At 52.4% G+C, this 16,470-nt stretch overlaps 2 protein-coding genes across 2 annotated transcripts in view; one reads left to right on the top strand and one right to left on the bottom strand.

Moving 5' to 3' along the window:
• Positions 1–1,649: 1,649 nt before the first annotated feature.
• On the bottom strand, positions 1,650–4,524 carry GAL3ST3 (galactose-3-O-sulfotransferase 3). Its single transcript, XM_023518335.1, has 2 exons — positions 4,246–4,524; positions 1,650–3,098 (listed from the first exon to the last, which is right to left on the bottom strand). The coding sequence occupies exons 1-2, from the start codon at positions 4,368–4,370 to the stop codon at positions 1,928–1,930; spliced, it is 1,296 nt and encodes a 431-aa protein (XP_023374103.1). The 5' UTR covers positions 4,371–4,524; the 3' UTR covers positions 1,650–1,927.
• Positions 4,525–11,394: 6,870 nt separating this feature from the next.
• Positions 11,395–16,470, top strand: part of SF3B2 (splicing factor 3b subunit 2) — a 17,657-nt gene continuing 12,581 nt past the window's right edge. Inside the window, exons 1-7 of the mRNA XM_023518297.1 lie at positions 11,395–11,577; positions 11,741–11,787; positions 12,072–12,149; positions 13,158–13,397; positions 13,589–13,639; positions 15,377–15,494; positions 16,057–16,179. Of these exons, the coding sequence (XP_023374065.1) occupies positions 11,445–11,577; positions 11,741–11,787; positions 12,072–12,149; positions 13,158–13,397; positions 13,589–13,639; positions 15,377–15,494; positions 16,057–16,179 (790 nt within the window). The 5' untranslated portion in view covers positions 11,395–11,444. The remainder of the gene's footprint in view (positions 11,578–11,740; positions 11,788–12,071; positions 12,150–13,157; positions 13,398–13,588; positions 13,640–15,376; positions 15,495–16,056; positions 16,180–16,470) is intronic.

The following is a 16,470-nucleotide window of genomic DNA, read 5'->3' as shown; positions in this document are numbered from 1 at the left end:
CTTTCTTGTGGTGTGATCTCTGCCCACATGACTCCCCTTCACCTTCCACCCTAAGTGGAAGCAGCCTGAGGCCCTCCCCAGATGCAGAAGCCCAGTCTTGAAATTTCCAGTCATCAGGGTGTTAAGCCAAATAAGCCTTTTCAATTACCTAGCTTCCAGTATTCCTATATAGCAGCATGATACAGAGTAAGACACCCATCAAGATAGATCATATAGGTGTATGAATTTTTCAGGCAAACCTGGGGCAAGGTGAAGAATGTTCCTGATGGAGATAGGGCCAGACGCTGGGGAGTAGCAGATACCTTTTTGGCCTGGGGACCGAAGGTCACCTGGCTTGCATAGATAACTCTGAGGTTAGGACAATTGTCTACTGCTGATTAACTCCAGAAGCCTAATTGTACCTTTCCATGATTCTAATTATTGCCTTTTCCAGAGCTCTGATGGGTAAAGTAGAAAGATATGCAAAGGGCCCCCTTTCAAGCCCAGAGTGTGTCACATGACCCACCAACCACTGCAATCTCCACTGCCCAAACCTGCAATGTCATTTCTGTGAAAAATAAGACAAAGAGGGATGATGGCATTGTGTGCTTCTTTACATTCTTTTAGGGGAAGATTCTGGGGTCAGCCATGTGACCTTTCTAATTTGAATGGCACTGTGTATATCACTTACAGTCACAGGCTCAGGAGCCACACTGCCTGGGTCTGAAGTCTAGTAGTCACTTTCTTGCTGTGACTCTGACATGGCCAAACCTCTTCAAGCTTCAGTTCCCTCAGCCAGAAAATAGTGCCTACCTTCTAAGTTAATGTAAGTATATAAAGGCTTTAAACAGGGGCTGGCACACAGGTGACATGATAGCTATTACTTTTATTACTTGTCAGTTATGTCACTGTAGTTCCAAAGGTAAAGTCCCAATCCTCTGCTGGGCTTAAGGGAGATTTCATTTGAAGGTGGTGGTCATCTTGCTGAGCTAAAGGAAATTGGGGGTAGGGACTGGTACTGAGTCAGGGCTGTCTTCTCCTTTTGAGGGAGGATAGTGGCCATGTAATAACGCACAGTGGGAGGAAAATTCTGAGTTAAGCATCTCCTTACCTGAAAGGATCAGCCAGCTAGCCTTGCTCTGTCCAAGGTGCTGTTTTGTTCTAACCCCTCCAACCCTTCACTTACTGTTTTGCTCCCATTTCAACATCTCCCCTGAGATCCATGAGGATAAAGGCCCCATCTGCCAAGTTCCCTTTTATCTCCAGGTTACAGGCAAGAGCTCAGTAAATGTTACAACGAATGAAAAGGAATGATTTGGAAAATGAGTGGGGATGAGGAGGTTTGGAGGCCTGGGGGACAGTGGGGAAGCCCCATCCTCATGGCTGCAGCACAGCTCCTCCTGGACATCAGCTTCATCTGCCAACACAGGGAATCTGGCTTTCAATGACTGATGTACAACACGCACATTTTAAAGATGTTTTAATAAAAAACAGAAAAACCAAACAAACAAAAAGCCCAATCCAAGAACTCTTGGTTCTGGGAGTCTGGGAGCAGCTTAGGCCTGTGGGGAGGGTAGAACCTGGAAGACACAGAACGGGCCCAAAGCCCCAGGAGGAGAGGAGCCTGGCACAGCTGACAGAGCAGCGGCACAGCTCACAGAGGAGCAACCTTTTCAGGGCTCAGCCCCCAGAAAAAAGGCAAGGTGGGCAGTTGTGGACAGCCTCAGGCCTTTTGTCGAAGTCACCAACCACTTGGGAAGGAGGGGAGGGTGGCCCAGAGCTCGATCCAGCCTATCAGCGCCATCCCCAAAGACCAGATTCAGCCCAGGATAGGGAGACGCATCCAAAGTTCTGCGTGCAGCTCACGCCTCTGGAAAGGCCAGACCCTGGACTGGACTGGCATGGAGGCAGAACCGGGCCGGACTCCCAGGGGCTGGGGGCCCGGAGCTCAGGGGCCCTGGAAGCCGCGGGGCAGAGCTCGGATGGGCCGAGGCGGGGGGTTGTCCAGGACCGGCTCGGGGCGGGACCGTGCTCCGCCGCGGCGCTTCTGCTTGCGCAACAGGTAGTTGGAGTACTGCACCTCGGGCATGGCCAGCTTGAGGCAGGCCTCGGTGGCTGGGCCAGCGCCGCCGCTGGGCAGGTCGTAGCCCATGATGTCGACTTTGCGGCTGGGCTGCCAGGGCTGCAGCTGCTTGGTGCGGATCTGCGCAGCCGGCCGTAGCGCGGGCTCATCACCGAAGCAGCGGCGCAGCAGACGCTGCCGGGCCTCGCGCAGCTCGCGGGCCTCGCGCTCCACGCAGGCGCGGCCAGCGCGTGCCACGCGACGCCAGAAGGTGGCGTTGAAGTGATCGTACAGCCCAGCGTCCAGAGCGTTCCAGGCGCGCACCGCCCGCGTCAGCGCCGAGGGAATGGTGGCGAGGCGAGAGCTGGCAGCGCGCGCATTGAGCTTGGCGTAGAGCACGTCGTCGAGATCCCAGGCCAGAAGGCGCCGCAGCAGCACCAGGGACTCGTCGAAGTACTCTGCGATCATGACGAGAGAGAAGACCTCCTCTACTTGGCGGATGAGGCGCGCCAGGTAGGCGGCGTCGTCGCGTGGGCTACGCTCATTGTCACCGCCCAGGTCGTAAGCCAGCGTGTTGTGTGCGAACATGGCGAAGTGCTCACCCGCGCGGTAGTAGGCCTGGGGCGCGCTCAGGAAGGCGGTGAGCGACGCGTTGGGTACGCGCCGGAAGGCTGGGCAGTACTGGTTGTAGTAGCTAAAGAGCGACTCGAACATGGCGGCCGGCTCACGCAGGATTGTAACGTACACTGTGCCGGGCGGCATGAGACGTGCAAGCTCAGCGCGGTCGAAGCGCAGGTGGCTGGCCAACACATGCGGCGGCCGCGTGGCGGGGTGCACGAAGTGCGCGGAGAAGTTACGCGGGTAACAGAACTGGTGCTCGCAGCTGGGGTGGGGAAGGGCCACAGTCAGATTGTGGCGCTCGGCAAAGCGGAACAGGATGTTCTGCACCGTCGTGCCCGCCGTTTTGTGTGTCTTCAGGAAGGCCACAGTCGTGTGCTTGGGGCGCAGCGGCGAGTCCCGCAGGGGCGGGCAGCTCAGCGGGAACAGCTTGGGGTACCTGCCGAACCCAGGGAGTGTGCAGGGAGGAGGATGTAAGGTGAGTACCGCACGACCCCTGCCCCTCCCCAGGAGCCTCCCATCATAGGCTTTGCAGCAGACACCGTGGTTGCAACCCCATGAAAGGCCTTGACCCAGAGGGACCCTGTAAACCACACCTGGATTCCTGAGCCACAGACATTGTGACAAATTAACGTTTGTTGTTTTCAGCTGCTAAGTTTCTTATGCAGAAATAGTTAATATAAAGGACAAAGATCCCTTGAGAGCCTGAGGAATCCCATTTTACAAATGTAGAAACTGAAGACCAGAGGATAAAAATCACTTACATAAACTTTAGAGACAACTCAAATAAACCAAAGCCTCTTGCTCTCTGTTTTTCTCACTTTTATTCTTTAACTGGCTTGTCGCTTTGCAGATGGGTGGTAACCCACTTGTTATGTTTAAGACCTCTGGAGCCTCATTCGTTCATTTAACCAATATATTTTGATTGTCCACTACATAATAGGCACTGTTCTAGGTTTGAGAAATACATAGTACATGAAAACAGATAAAAGTCTTGTCCCTCTCAAAACTTGTCTCCCTTGTTCTTGAAACAAGGATATTTGGGATTTCAAACCAAATAATCTGGCAAGGGAGGCTGGGTTCATTCACACCATTCTCAGGGGCAGACAGTGTAGAAAATGGGGGATTTGAGGCCTTGAGAGGTGTAGGGTTCACACAGTGTCAGCATGACTAGCTGGGTCACACATCACCAGTCCCTTTTTATAGATGTGAAAACAGGCTCAGAGAAGTGGAGAGGCTTGCCCCTTACCCAGCACAGGAGAAGTGATGAGGAATTGTCTGAAGTCCACTGGGTAGGCACTCAGCTGTGTGCTGCGGTACCCAGGCTGGATTCGAATTCCAGCTAACTCTAACTCTACGCCTTTGAATAAGCAACACAGCCCTTTCAGTGAAGACCAGCCCCTGCCCTGTGTGGCTCTAGAGGGAACGTAAGGAAAGCACCAACAGAACAGAAAGAAGGAGCCCAGTAGAAGGCTCTGGCAGGTGAAAGAATGGGAAAGGGAGCCCCTGGTTCTGTTAACCCAGGCAGGTGGCCGCTGGAGGCTCCGCCCCACTGAGGCTCTACCCACTGAGGCCCCGCCCCTTACCAGCTGAGCTGTGCCCCCTGGTGGATGAGGAGGCTTACGGCGCTGCAACCTAGCACCAGTAGCAGGATTTTCCTGCGGCTCATCATCTTGGTGGCCTGCTGTAGGTGCTGGATGATAGGTGGCATGGTGGAGTGTCCACCCTGGACAAGCCAGGAACTCACTATCCAGGACTCCCTTTGCAGGCACTCATGGGGGCTCCTGAGGTTCTGGTAGCAGGGCCAGTGTTCCTGAGAAGCCTGGCAGGAGAAGGAGGCAGACAGGTTTGCAGTGGACAGAGGAGATGGGCTCCGTGCCCCAGCAGCACTGCTCAAAGGAGAGTTCCAGCGGGTGGGGCGAGCAGAGAGGCCAGGGCAGATCAGATTCCTGCCTCCCATTACCAAGAATCTATCTCCTCACTGCTCCAGATAGACTAGTCTTGGGTGGAATTACAGGGTCTGGGGTGTGGCCAGGCCTTCCAGCTTATAGCCACTCCCTCCCTTGTGTCAGGTCTCTGTCTCTCCCCTTTCCCCAACTCTCCATTGTCCCGTGGTTATTTGTATCTGTCTCCACAGCAGATTGACCTCAATACCAGGGCTTGATTCAGCTCAACATTCCCCTTCTCCAGGACTCCTTGCCTGATGGCTTTAGCCAAGAGTTCATCCTGACTTCCCAGGGAGACTGAGCTCCTCAGAAACACTGACCAGGCCTTCACCTCCTGGAGTCTCAGATTGGTACTGCAGGCTTGCTCTGTTTACTGCACTGTTACAGACTTAATCCCATTTAGTCATCAGCATAACCCTAACACACTCCCATTTTACAGATGAGGAAACTGAAACTGTAGGAAATGATGCCGTTTTTCATGGTCACACAGCTGGTAGCAGTGGAACTGGGCTTCATACCTGCTCTTTCTGGCTCCACAGTCCATGCCTTTAGATGCCATGTGTGCTGTTTCCATAGAGAACTGACTTCCTCATCCCTGCCCTAGACTCTGGCAGTCCTGCATGCTTATGAGCCTCCAGCCTTCAAGCTGGGCTCCTGCCCGAGGGCCAAAGTGTGAGAAATCCCTGAGTAAAGCTGGGACTGGAAATCCTGGAACCCTATCTGGATTCCATTCCCAGACACCTGAAACTCAGGCAGTCGGTTAGCCAACCACACAACAAGAGGTGCCTGGCCAAAGCAATGGGATGGCAGCCTAGAACAGGAGTCAAAAGGGTAGTAAGGTGGGGTAAAGAAGAGACTTCTGCCTGTCGCCCTGCTGAGAATCTCCAGGAGAAAGTGAGCCTCGACCTCAGATGAGCTATAGGAACCAGTACATCAGAGAAGGGTCTGGTTTCCAGCCATGGCTTGAGGGCAGCCCAGCCCATGGATAGTCAGCTTAAGCAGAGATGCTTCTCAATTAGAGTGGGGTCTCTGTCTCAAGAGCCTCAGTTTCTGAGTTCAAGTTTAGTGTCATCCCTCACACATACCCTTCTCCAAAGGGTGGGGTGTAGTGGGTGGGAAACTTACGGGCATGTCCAAGAACATGGAACTAGGACACCTGGGTCCCAGGAGGAGTGAGGTAATGTGAAAACGCTGTGACCATCACCTTCCCTTGGGCCCCTGGCCTTGGCTTCCAATCTTCTTGGCACACCCCCCCCCCCCGCCATTAATCCTGGATTACACTTAAATCTGTTTGGGTGGAAAGATGTCCTGGTTGTGCCTGCCCTTCTCTATAGGCTGTAGACTGGTTTCCTCCACTGGCCTGCAGACAGATGTAATCTGCCTGGAGCCAAGGGGTAATGGGTCCAACCACAGAGGGCAGCCAGGGGCATAGCAGAGGAAGCCTAAGGCCCTCCTTGTCTTTTCAAGGATTGCTGAGACAGAGAAGGGCTGGCTTGGCCTGGTTTGGGGCAGCTTGTGGGAGGGAGTGAGAGCCCTTGTCTCTCTAAGGCTACACACCTTCTTTTGTGTGTCCAGCCTAGAGGACTTGGTGACCAGAGAGAAGTTTCCCAAGGGAGCAAAGTAGGGGACAAGTCAGTTACCACCTTTGCTAAACTTGCTGAAACCACCTTATTCATCAGGGGAGTCAGGGTCAGCTAAGGAGACCAAACCAGTGGATGGGGCACTACAGCTAACCTCTGCCTGGGGAGGAACTTCCTCCAGCCAAAGCGACAGTGGTGCCTGGTGTCCCTGCACCCTACTCCAGACCTTTCCCATGTCCTTTCCATGGCTTAGCTCTGGGGAGATGGTCAGACCCCATCTGAGGCCTGCTTGGGGACTCCAGCCTCTGAAGGTAGGCACCAGCTTATTTGTCCACCACCAGTGACAGGCTGCCCATCAAATCCAAACACAGCCCAGTCCATTTCTAAGCTGCTTCAGTTGTTCAAGTTCTGTCTGGGACCACTAGGAGTACCCTGCCACTTGTGTGCCCTCCTCAGGCTGCCCTCTCCACTGGTGCTCTTTCTGCCCTCTGAGAGCACACACATTTTTCTCCATGACAGACCTTCAGGTATTTGGAAGCAGTAACCCTGTCTCCTCTGGGTGGGCACTCAGCCAGGCCAAACAGTTCAGGTACTGAGAGAGGGTGTCGCTTGGACACTGGAACATGCCTGCCTACCCCTGGCAAGTTCACTCCATGGATGCTGGTTTTGGAAACCAGTCAAGACAGTGGCACCCAGGGAGGGGCTGCCCGGAACTGAGTTTCCCTCTGATCTTCAGGGTGGTTAAGGGTGGGTGGCTTGGCTGCTGGGGCCAGGTTTTAGAGCACTGGCCCTGGTTTCTGCCCCCAGATGCTTCAAACTACTCCCCATTCTCCCTGATGTCTTCTCAGGGAGAGAGGTCCCTGCAGGTCCCCAGGCAGGTCAGGATGCCCAGCCTTATCAGAGTGTCAGTGCTAATTTTAGTTGGAAAAATCTACCTCAGGCTACTGCCCAGTTTTGCAAATTGCTTTCCTTTCTCCAGGGAACCAAAGAAGATGTGAACTTGGCTGGAGCTTTGGAAACCGGCCTGGGTGCCCACCCACTCCTAAATGAACCCTTTCTCCTCTGTCCCCTCTGAACTCTGGGCTGATGCTGGTGTGCTTAGGGGAGGGGAGCACTGGCCTGGACACCTTATACCTGACTGATGACCTAGAGGCTGAGTCTTGACTTGAGGGATGGCACAGTTGGGTGAGGGAAACTGACCAGAGCACTTAAGATGAAGGGGTGAAGGTCTGAGGGGGACTGCAAATTAAGGGCCCAGGAGAGCAGATGTCTTTCCACCTACCTCTTTTTCCTCCTGTCTCCTCCCACCCCCAGCCCTTCTCAGTTATCCACCCCCACATCATCCCTGCCTCTGAATTCCTTTTATTCTCCTCTCTTCATCACTACCTACCCCCACCCCACCTCCCATTCCCCTTGATTTCACCCCAGCTTCACCCAGGGACCCAGCCACTAGGATCTGGTCACCCTTGGAGATAGGCCAGATTCACCCTCCACCTCGTCCTCTCCTGCTCTGCAGAAGTAGTGCGCCCCCTCCATGCTCTCTTAGCTCTAGGCCCCCATGACCTTTTCCCTTTCAGCCCCATCCTGGTCTGGTGCCCCCCACAAGCCCCAGGCGGGTCATTGCAGTACTCACTCCGCACGCGTGGGCTCGGCCTCCAGGCCGGTGGGGGTGGTCACTGCTGCCTTTCGCCCCTTGTCCCGAAATCCGCTCCTGGTCCGAGGGCGCTGGAGGCCCTGCGCGCCAAGTGCCGGTGGCTCGTCTCCCTGAGCCTGGATAGGATCAGGTGGCAGCGTCCACTAGGCTCGCTCCTCCCGGCTCTGCCCGCCCCCTGCCCCCCATCGCACACCGGAGGCAGGGCAGGGGCGGGGCCAGGCCCAAAGCAGGAGGAGAGGGAGGGGCAGGGAAGCGGGAATGGGAGGGGGATCTTCTGGCTTGGCGACTGCCCTGAACACTCTCCGGTTGTGGCTTTGGATGCTAACTAGCATCTTCCTCCCGCAGCCTTGCAGCCTTGCAGAGTCCAGTGTAGATGTAGCCAGCTCCTTTCTCTCAACAGAAGGGGAAACTGAGGCCCAGAAAGTGACTGGATACTCTGGCATTGCTGGGTTTTCCTGGGCTCCACTGGTCATCCCTGGGCTGGTGGAGCTTTTTTCCTGGGTACATTTACAAACACCCACATCCTCCCTGCCTCCTCTCCGGTGGTCTCCATTTCACTAGAGATGTGCAGCTCCAGCCTTGTCTGCTTCTCTCTGCCCTCACATGTGATTTTCTTCCAACCTGTCCCCAGCACCCTCCAAGGTTGCCCCCTGCTGCTCACCCATTTCTCTTCACTGAAACCCTTGCTCTGACACTTTGCACCAGAAATCAAGAGAACCCAAGTCCAATGCTGGTTCTGCATGAAGTCTCAGAGCCAAGAGGCAACTCTTTTTTGCCTTGTTGCTTCCAGCTTTAAAATGGGAGACTGTCCTTGGAGCCATTCCAAGACAGCAGAGGTAAGACACACAAAGGCTCCCTGAGACTGGGGAGTTGGCCAGCAGCACCTCCCAAAGCCATGCTAGACATCAAGAGTCTCACTAGTTCTGTGGGCCCCCTGCTTTCTCCTTCACTCTTGGCCTTGTACGTTGAGGATCTAGGAGCTGGGGCAGCCACCCAAAGCTGAGACTGGAAGGGGCTGGATACCCCTTTTTAGCCCCACACAGGAATTAGGTAGATTTTTTTTTTTTTCCTGAGACAGTCTCAAGCTGTCAGCCTGGGTAGGTTGCTGTGGCTTTATAGCTCATAGCAACCTCCAACTTGGGCTCAAGCGATCTTCTTGTCTTAGTTTTTCTATTTTTAGTAGAGACAGGGTCTTGCTTTTGCTCAGGCTGGTCTCGAACTTAGGAGCTCAAGCAATCCACCTGCCTCAGCCTCTCAGAGTGCTAGGATTACAGGTGTGAGCCACCTTGCCTGGCCAAGGTAGGTATTTTGTGCAGGCCCTTGTTAAGGCAGAGAAGGGAATGGAGACTCTCAGGAAAAGGAACTGCTTGTGGTCCCTAGGGCATGTCATCTCTCTGCCTCTCAGTCTTTCCCTCTGCCTGAGATGAGGAGAGGGTGCCCTGCCTGCCTCCCAGGGCTATTGGATAAAAAGAGGCCCCACTCTTACCTGATGTACTCTGCCCCAGAGATCCCTCCCCAACCCCAACACTTACCTGTACCATGGGGCTGCCAGCCTCATATGACCTTCCCGCCCTCTGCAGAACTCTCCAGTTACAGGAAGCAGAAGAGCCTTCCTTTGGTCTAGATTCTGCCTGAGTGGACCGACAAGCCTGAAGGAAGGGCACCACTGTTCTTTCTTTCCTGAGCCTGAGATTGTGATGTTCATGGAAGTGGGGAGGGTCATGGCTTGGGTAGGAGGAAAAGAACTTCCCAGTCAGAGCTAGGATGTGAGCCACCCTTCACTGGCCCAGCCAATCCTTTTTGTTGGCAAACCTTACCTTCCCTGGATCTGGTGCCTTGTTTTTTTTTTTTTTGTTGTTGTTGTTTTTCAAAATATTAATGGGAAATAAATGTTTTTCGTCACATGGATTGCTTTCATAATGCTTGAATCATGGCTATAGGCGTGCCCATCACCCAAATTGGTGTTCATTGTACCAATTAGGGTTTTACTCCTCTCCTTCTCCCCCACCCCTTTTTTTGAGACAAGGTGTTGTTCTGTTCCCTGGGCTAGAGTGCAGTAGTATCATCATAGCTCACTGAAACCTCAAATGTTGAGGCTCAAGAGATCCTCCTGCCTCAGACTTCTTAGTAATTGGGACTATAGATGCATACCACCATTCCTGGCTAATTTTACTATTTTTTTATAGAGATGGGGTCTTACACTGTTGCCCAGGCTACTCAAAACTCCTGGCCTTACGTGATCCTCCTTCCTTGCACTCCCAAAGTGCTGAGAATACACGTATAACCCAGCATGCCTGGCCTGGTGCCCCAGTCTTTTTTCCGTGCTCCCAGCTACCTCTCTATTGGGGGCAGGTGGTGAAAAGAAACTAGCTAGAGAAAAGATCAGAAGGGAGAGAGTGTGGGGAAAATGAGACCTTTTCACTTGAGTCTCCCCTCTCCCTTACTCAGCACACACATACACTTAACAAGTGAGCCTTGCTGTCAGTGAGAGGGCAGGACTTGGTAGGGGTGGGGAGGCAAGGATCAACCGCAGGTCCCAAAGGCCACAGGAGTGAAGTTGGGAAGTGGGAAGTGGGAAGCAGAGTGGGTCCGGGCAGGACTTGGTAGAGCTGGGGAGACAAGGATCAACTCTGGTCCCAAAGGCCACAGGAGTGAAGTTGGGGAGTGGGAAGCAGAGTGGGCCTTGTCAGTAGGCAAGAGAGACTGAGCAAAGAAAAGGTCCTGAGTCTATTTTGGAGACCAACAACACACACACAAAAATCCTATCCCCAGAAAGGTGGTTTCTTTTTTTCAGTAACTATTTATAGGGCGCCTCTTGAATGGCAGGTGCTGCCAAACAGGAAAAGCTCAAGTCCCTACTCACTTTTTTGGGATGGAGGCAGGGGGAAAGAGCAATAAAGACAACGAATGGTGAAGATTTGAATATATAATGGAAGCGCCAAGAAAGGAAAGAAATGTGGCAGGAGGCTTAGCGAAGAAGGCAACATTTTAGCCAGCCTGGGCAGTGGAAAAGGGGCTTTCGTGTCGCCCTTCCCCCAGGTCAGCAGCTGGAGCTCAGCCCGGGCGGGCGGCTCCTCTCCCGGCTCCGATCCCCTTTCAGGCCATTCATACATGCGTGGGCCGGGAGTGCGCGGGAGGACAATCAGACACTGTTTTATTATAGGCATCGGCCCCAACCTCCCGCTTGGCGCCCGCAGAGGGCATGAGCCTCTCGAGACTCCCTGGGAACGTCGGTGTCCGGCCTGTCACGCCTGGCCGAGGAGTCGGGCCGGAAGGCTGAGCCTGGGCTCCGGCTCACCGCGCTCCCTGGAGGCGGGACCGGCTCTCCCGGAGCCTGCGCGCCGGCATCCAGGTGCTGCAGCCGCGCAGCGGACTCGCACAGACTCCCGCAAGGCTTCGCGGCCAGGCGGCCAAGGAGCCATTGGAGAAACAGCGCTTCGGCGGCGAATCCCGTTTCCCTGTCGACGGCTAAGGATGGGCCTAGGTGCGCGCCGCCTTCCCACCATCGAGACGACAGGGCGCGCGGCGCCGCCGGAAGTTCCGGCCGGCGGGCCCGGTGGCTGGCCCGAGCTTCCGGGTTGGGTGCGCGTCTTCCTGCGGCTAAGATGGCGACCGATCTTCCCGAGCCTCCGAAAACCGAGTTGCAGCTGCCTCCGCCTCCACCTCCTGGGCATTATGGCGCCTGGGCTGCCCAGGAGCTTCAGGCCAAGTTGGCAGAGATCGGAGCTCCGATCCAGGGTGAGGCGCACCGAGGTCAAAAGGGGGCTTCGTAGGTCTGTGGAGAAGCGAAGCCGGGTTACCCGGGAGACCCCAGGGTGGGGGGCGAAGAGCGGAGGCGGGCCGCTGAGGCCTGATCTGGCTAGCCCGGCCTGCCCCATTGATCCTGAGCTTTGCTCCACAGGGAGTCGCGAGGAGCTGGTGGAGCGGCTGCAGACCTACACCCGTCAGGTAAGTGCTGGCGGTGGGACGTCAGGATAGACCGAGTTTCTGCAGGAGGCCTTCAAGACCCTTTCCGTCTGTGTCTTCCTTCTTCTCTCGGCACAACAAGCACTTGCTGTTTTTTCTTTGTTCTTGTCTTTGCCAGCTTTGTTGTAATCATTCCTAACCATTTTGGTTGTCTCTAGCGCTCAGCCCACATGGGCACTGGATAAATTTTGTTGAATGAGTGAAAACGTGGAATAGGGGAAGAGGTCCTTTTGGACTGACCTAGAGTCCTCTTTTCTTCTTTGTAGACTGGCATCGTGCTGAATCGGCCGGTTTTGAGAGGGGAAGATGGGGACAAAGCTGCTCCCCCTCCCATGTCAGCACAGGTAGGGAGGTTGTTCCAGCTTACAAGATCATTTCTGAGCCCCTCCTCTCACATGCGGTGTACTTGGGATGGGACAGGGAAATGACAGAATTGGGAGCTCTGCAGTTCTCTCTTTAGTGCTGATAACTTGTTCCCCTCTCAGTGTCTGCTCTCCAGATTCTACCTGTTACTTAAGATTGACCTTGAATATCTGGAAGCCTGATTTGATCCTCCTTCAGCTGGAAGTAATCAGTCTCTTTGCCCTCCCAGGGCACAGTTCTATGTTATTCAGTGAGACAGTACTCTCCAGTTTGATTTCCTACTCCCTCCCATTTAATAATCCTTGGGGTTTGCATTGCTCTAGCACAGTGGTTTCTGTTTATTTAAGTTTTCTTAACTTTCATATTTCTTCTGAGCTGGAATTTTTTTTTTCAGAGACAGAGTCTCATTTTATTGCCCTTGGTAGAGTGCCATGATGTGTCACAGCTCACAGCAACCTCCAACTCCTGGGTTTAGGCGATTCTCTTGCCTCAGCCTCCCAAGTAGCTGGGACCACAGGCACCTGCCACAACACCCAGCTATTTTTTTGTTGCAGTTTGGCCGGGGCTGGGTTTGAACCTGCCACCTTCAGTATATGGGGCCGGTGCCCTACTCACTGGGCCACAGACGCCACCCCTGAACTAGGATTTTATTCTTTTCTCTAAAGCAGTGGCTCTGACGTGTTCTCCATGTCACTTGATCTGTGTGTGGGTTGGGAAGTTCCTGGATTACCTTTAGAGGCATCCGAGTCCCCTGGAATTGTATACAAAATCTGTATTTGTAATATTTTCTGTGGAGAGAGTCAACAGCTTTCTTAAGTTGGTGCCAAAATTAACATTCTCTTCTAATAGCATGGAATATTTTCTCTTATGGAGCAAAAATCATGTATCATTTGAATTTGAATCCTAGCATCTGGTTCATAGTAGATCCCAGCAAATATTTGCAGAGTGAGTACATAAATGCTTCCTAGTTTATGATCTTTTCTTCACAGCTCTCTGGGATTCCCATGCCACCACCACCCATGGGACTACCCCCTCTGCAACCACCTCCACCACCCCCACCACCTCCACCAGGCCTTGGCCTTGGCTTTCCTATGGCCCACCCACCAAATTTGGGGCCCCCACCTCCTCTCCGAGTGGGTGAGCCTGTGGCACTGTCAGAGGAAGAGCGGCTGAAGCTGGCACAGCAACAGGCAGCATTGCTGATGCAGCAAGAGGAGCGTGCCAAGCAGGTAGAAATCTTGGGCGTGGGTCTCGTTAGATACTCAGTGTGGGAGAGGAAGCTCAGAGATCTGGACTAAAGACTACAACATAGCCCTTTGGCTAGAAGAAGATCTCAAGAAGGAAGAGTTATGGCAGGTTGGCCTGTGGGGTATTCGTATTGGTATGACCTTGTTTTTTCAGTTTTCATTTTGTTTTTTAGCAGGGAGATCATTCGCTAAAGGAACATGAGCTTTTGGAGCAGCAGAAGCGGGTAATGCCCCTCTCCCTAACCGTTGAGCTCATGGTCAAATCTGTTGGCTGTCACTTATTATGTTTGGTGCCTAAAATAATGTATGCTATTCACGTTTTCCTTGGAAGTTAACTTCATCCCCAAGTTCTAGTGTTTTCCCAAAGAATTCTGTTTTTCCCATAGTGTAGTGGTTGGCAGACTACTGACACCTGTATTTGTATGGCCTATAAGGTAAAAATGGTCTTTATGGCTGGGTACGATGGCTCACACTTGTAATCCTAACACTTGGGGGCCGAAGTGGGTGGATTGCCTGAGCTCACAAGTTTGAGACCAGCCTGAGCCAGAGCGAGACCTCATCTCAAAAAATAGCTGGGCGTTGTAATGGGTGCCTGCAGTCCCAGCTACTCGGGAGGTTGAGGCAAGAGAATTGCTTTAGCCCAAGAGTTTGAGGTTTCTGTGAGCTATGACACCATGGCATTCTACCGAGGACTACAAAGTAAGACTCTGTCTCAACAACAACAAAAAATTGTCTTTACTTTTTTTTTCCCCTCTTTAGAGACAGGGTCTCACTTTTTCAACCTCAGTAGAGTGTCTTGGTATCACCGCTCACAGCAGCCTCCAACTCTTGGGCTCAAGCAATTCTCTTGCCTCAGCCTCCCGAGTAGCTGGGACTACAGGTGCCAGCCACAACGCTCAGCTATTTTTTTGTTGCAGTTTGGCCCGGGCCAGGTTGGAACCCACCACCCTTGGTATATGGAGCCGGCACCCTACTTTAAATTTTAAAGTGATATAAGAAAAAATAAAAGAAGCCAAGAATATGTAACTGAATCCATACAGTAACCTATAAAGTGTAAAGTATTTACTGTCCGGCCCATGACACAAAAAATTTATTGACTTTTAGTAGTCCTACATGGTGTTATTCTAGGTACCATGAAGAGGCCTCTGGGCCAGTTTAGTCATTTGCATTGGTGTTAGACAAAATATGATGAGTATAAATTTGAGGATGTTCTATACGATTGGCTCCAGAGGCATGTTGTTATCAGTTGTTACCCAGTGGGTTACTTAGGAATAAGAAGTGTGGAGATATGTATGGAGTACTGTCTGTACCTAGAATGTGTGGGTATTTATAAACAAAAGAATTTAAAAGTTATTTCTATATAATTTAGTCTTTTGGGGAAGAAAGCTCTCATTGAAAAATAGAAGGTAGGCTCAGCGCCAATAGCTCAAGCAGCTAAGACGCCAGCCACATGCACCAGAGAGGGCGGTTTTATTCCAGTCCAGGCCTACCAAACAACATCAACTACAACCAAAAAAAAATAGCCAGGTGTTGTGGCGGGAGCCTGTGGTCCCAGCTACTTGGGAGGCTGAGGCAAGAGAATTACTTAAGCCCAGGAATTGGAGGTTGCTGTGAGTTTTAACACCATGGCACTCTACCCAGGGCAACAGCTTGAGGTTCTGTCTCCAAAAAAAAAGAAAGAAAAATAGAAGGTAATGTTTGACTAAATACCGAGTTCTCTACTAAAAGCTGGAAGTTTCCTGGAGTTTTCCTTGGCGTTAGTTCCAAGGTTTTTCCCTTGATAAGAGGTCTGGTCCATTTGGATCTGCAGCTGGAGAATGTGGGGGTGGAGGGGATGTCAGAACCAAGTGGTTCCTGATTATTCTCCTTGGGCCTATCACCCAGCTGAGGGGATGCATTTGCCAAGGGCTCCCTGCCAAACGCATGTTCAGCCTGTCTGCACTCCCACTTCCCACCTCTAGGCAGCTGTGTTACTGGAGCAGGAACGGCAGCAGGAAATAGCCAAGATGGGCACCCCTGTCCCTCGGCCCCCACAAGACATGAGCCAGATTGGTGTGCGTACTCCTCTGGGTCCTCGAGGTGAGACTCTGGAATGTAAGGGAAGGGCAAGGGAGGTGATTAAAAGTAAAAATTTGTTGCCTAAGCTGGAGTGCAGTTGGCATTGTCATAGCTCACTGCAGAAACTTCTGGGCTTAAGTAATCCTCCTGACTCTACCTCCTGAGTAGCTGGGACTATAGACAGGTGCCACCATGCCTGGCTAAGTTTTAAAAAAAATTTCTGTATGTTACCCAGGCTGGTCTTGAACTCCTGGCTTCAAGTAATCCTCCCATCTTGGCCTCCCAAAGTTCTGGGATTAGCATAAACCACTGCATCTAGCCTAGAAACTTTTTAAGTATCTATCACATTTTAAAGGTATATATATTAATTGTATAGTTCAGTAAATTTTTACAAACTGAACACAACATACAGCTAGCCCTTGGACCAAGTCCCAAAACTACCAGGACTGAAAAGCTTCCCAGGCTCACTTACAGTTGCCCTTTCTTCTGAGGTAACCATCCCTTAACGTTTATCAAGGGAGGTAATTTTTTAGATAGATGTTTTTTTTTTACTGACATTGGATTTCTTTCTCCTACATTTCAGTAGCTGCACCAGTGGGTCCAGTGGGCCCTACTCCCACTGTTTTGCCCATGGGAGCACCTGTTCCTCGGCCTCGTGGTCCCCCACCACCCCCTGGAGACGAGAACAGAGAGGTGAGACACTGCAGTGATTGCCTCCTAAGGACAGGAGAGCAGTGGCTTAGAAGATGGCTATTTCTGGATTTTTAGAGAAGGATTCTATGTAAAGATGGGGGACTTAAGTTCTTAGGGGAGTGGGAAGCCCTACATAGTTAAAATATACTGGCTCGGCACCTATAGCTCAACCGGCTAAGGCGCCAGCCACGTACACCTAAGGTGGCGGGTTCGAATCCTCAGCCCGGACCCGCCAAACAACAATGACGGCTGCAACCAAAAAATAGCCGGGCGTTGTGGCGGGCGCCTGTGGTCCCAGCTACTT

This window comes from Otolemur garnettii, unplaced genomic scaffold, assembly GCF_000181295.1.
Source record: "Otolemur garnettii isolate 467f Iridium unplaced genomic scaffold, OtoGar3 scaffold00134, whole genome shotgun sequence".
Taxonomy (NCBI): domain Eukaryota; kingdom Metazoa; phylum Chordata; class Mammalia; order Primates; family Galagidae; genus Otolemur; species Otolemur garnettii.
Note: the sequence above shows the minus strand (reverse complement) of the source record. Positions and strands in the feature narration are given on the sequence as shown.

What these genes read in the sequence shown, in the direction of transcription:
- GAL3ST3 (XM_023518335.1), bottom strand. Translation starts at nt 4,370, where the DNA reads ATGCCACCTATCATCCAGCACCTACAGCAGGCCACCAAGATGATGAGC. An exon ending in CAGGGGGCACAGCTCAGCTG is followed by an intron (nt 3,099 to 4,245) that starts GTAAGGGGCGGG and finishes TGGGTTCGGCAG; the next exon opens with GTACCCCAAGCTGTTCCCGC.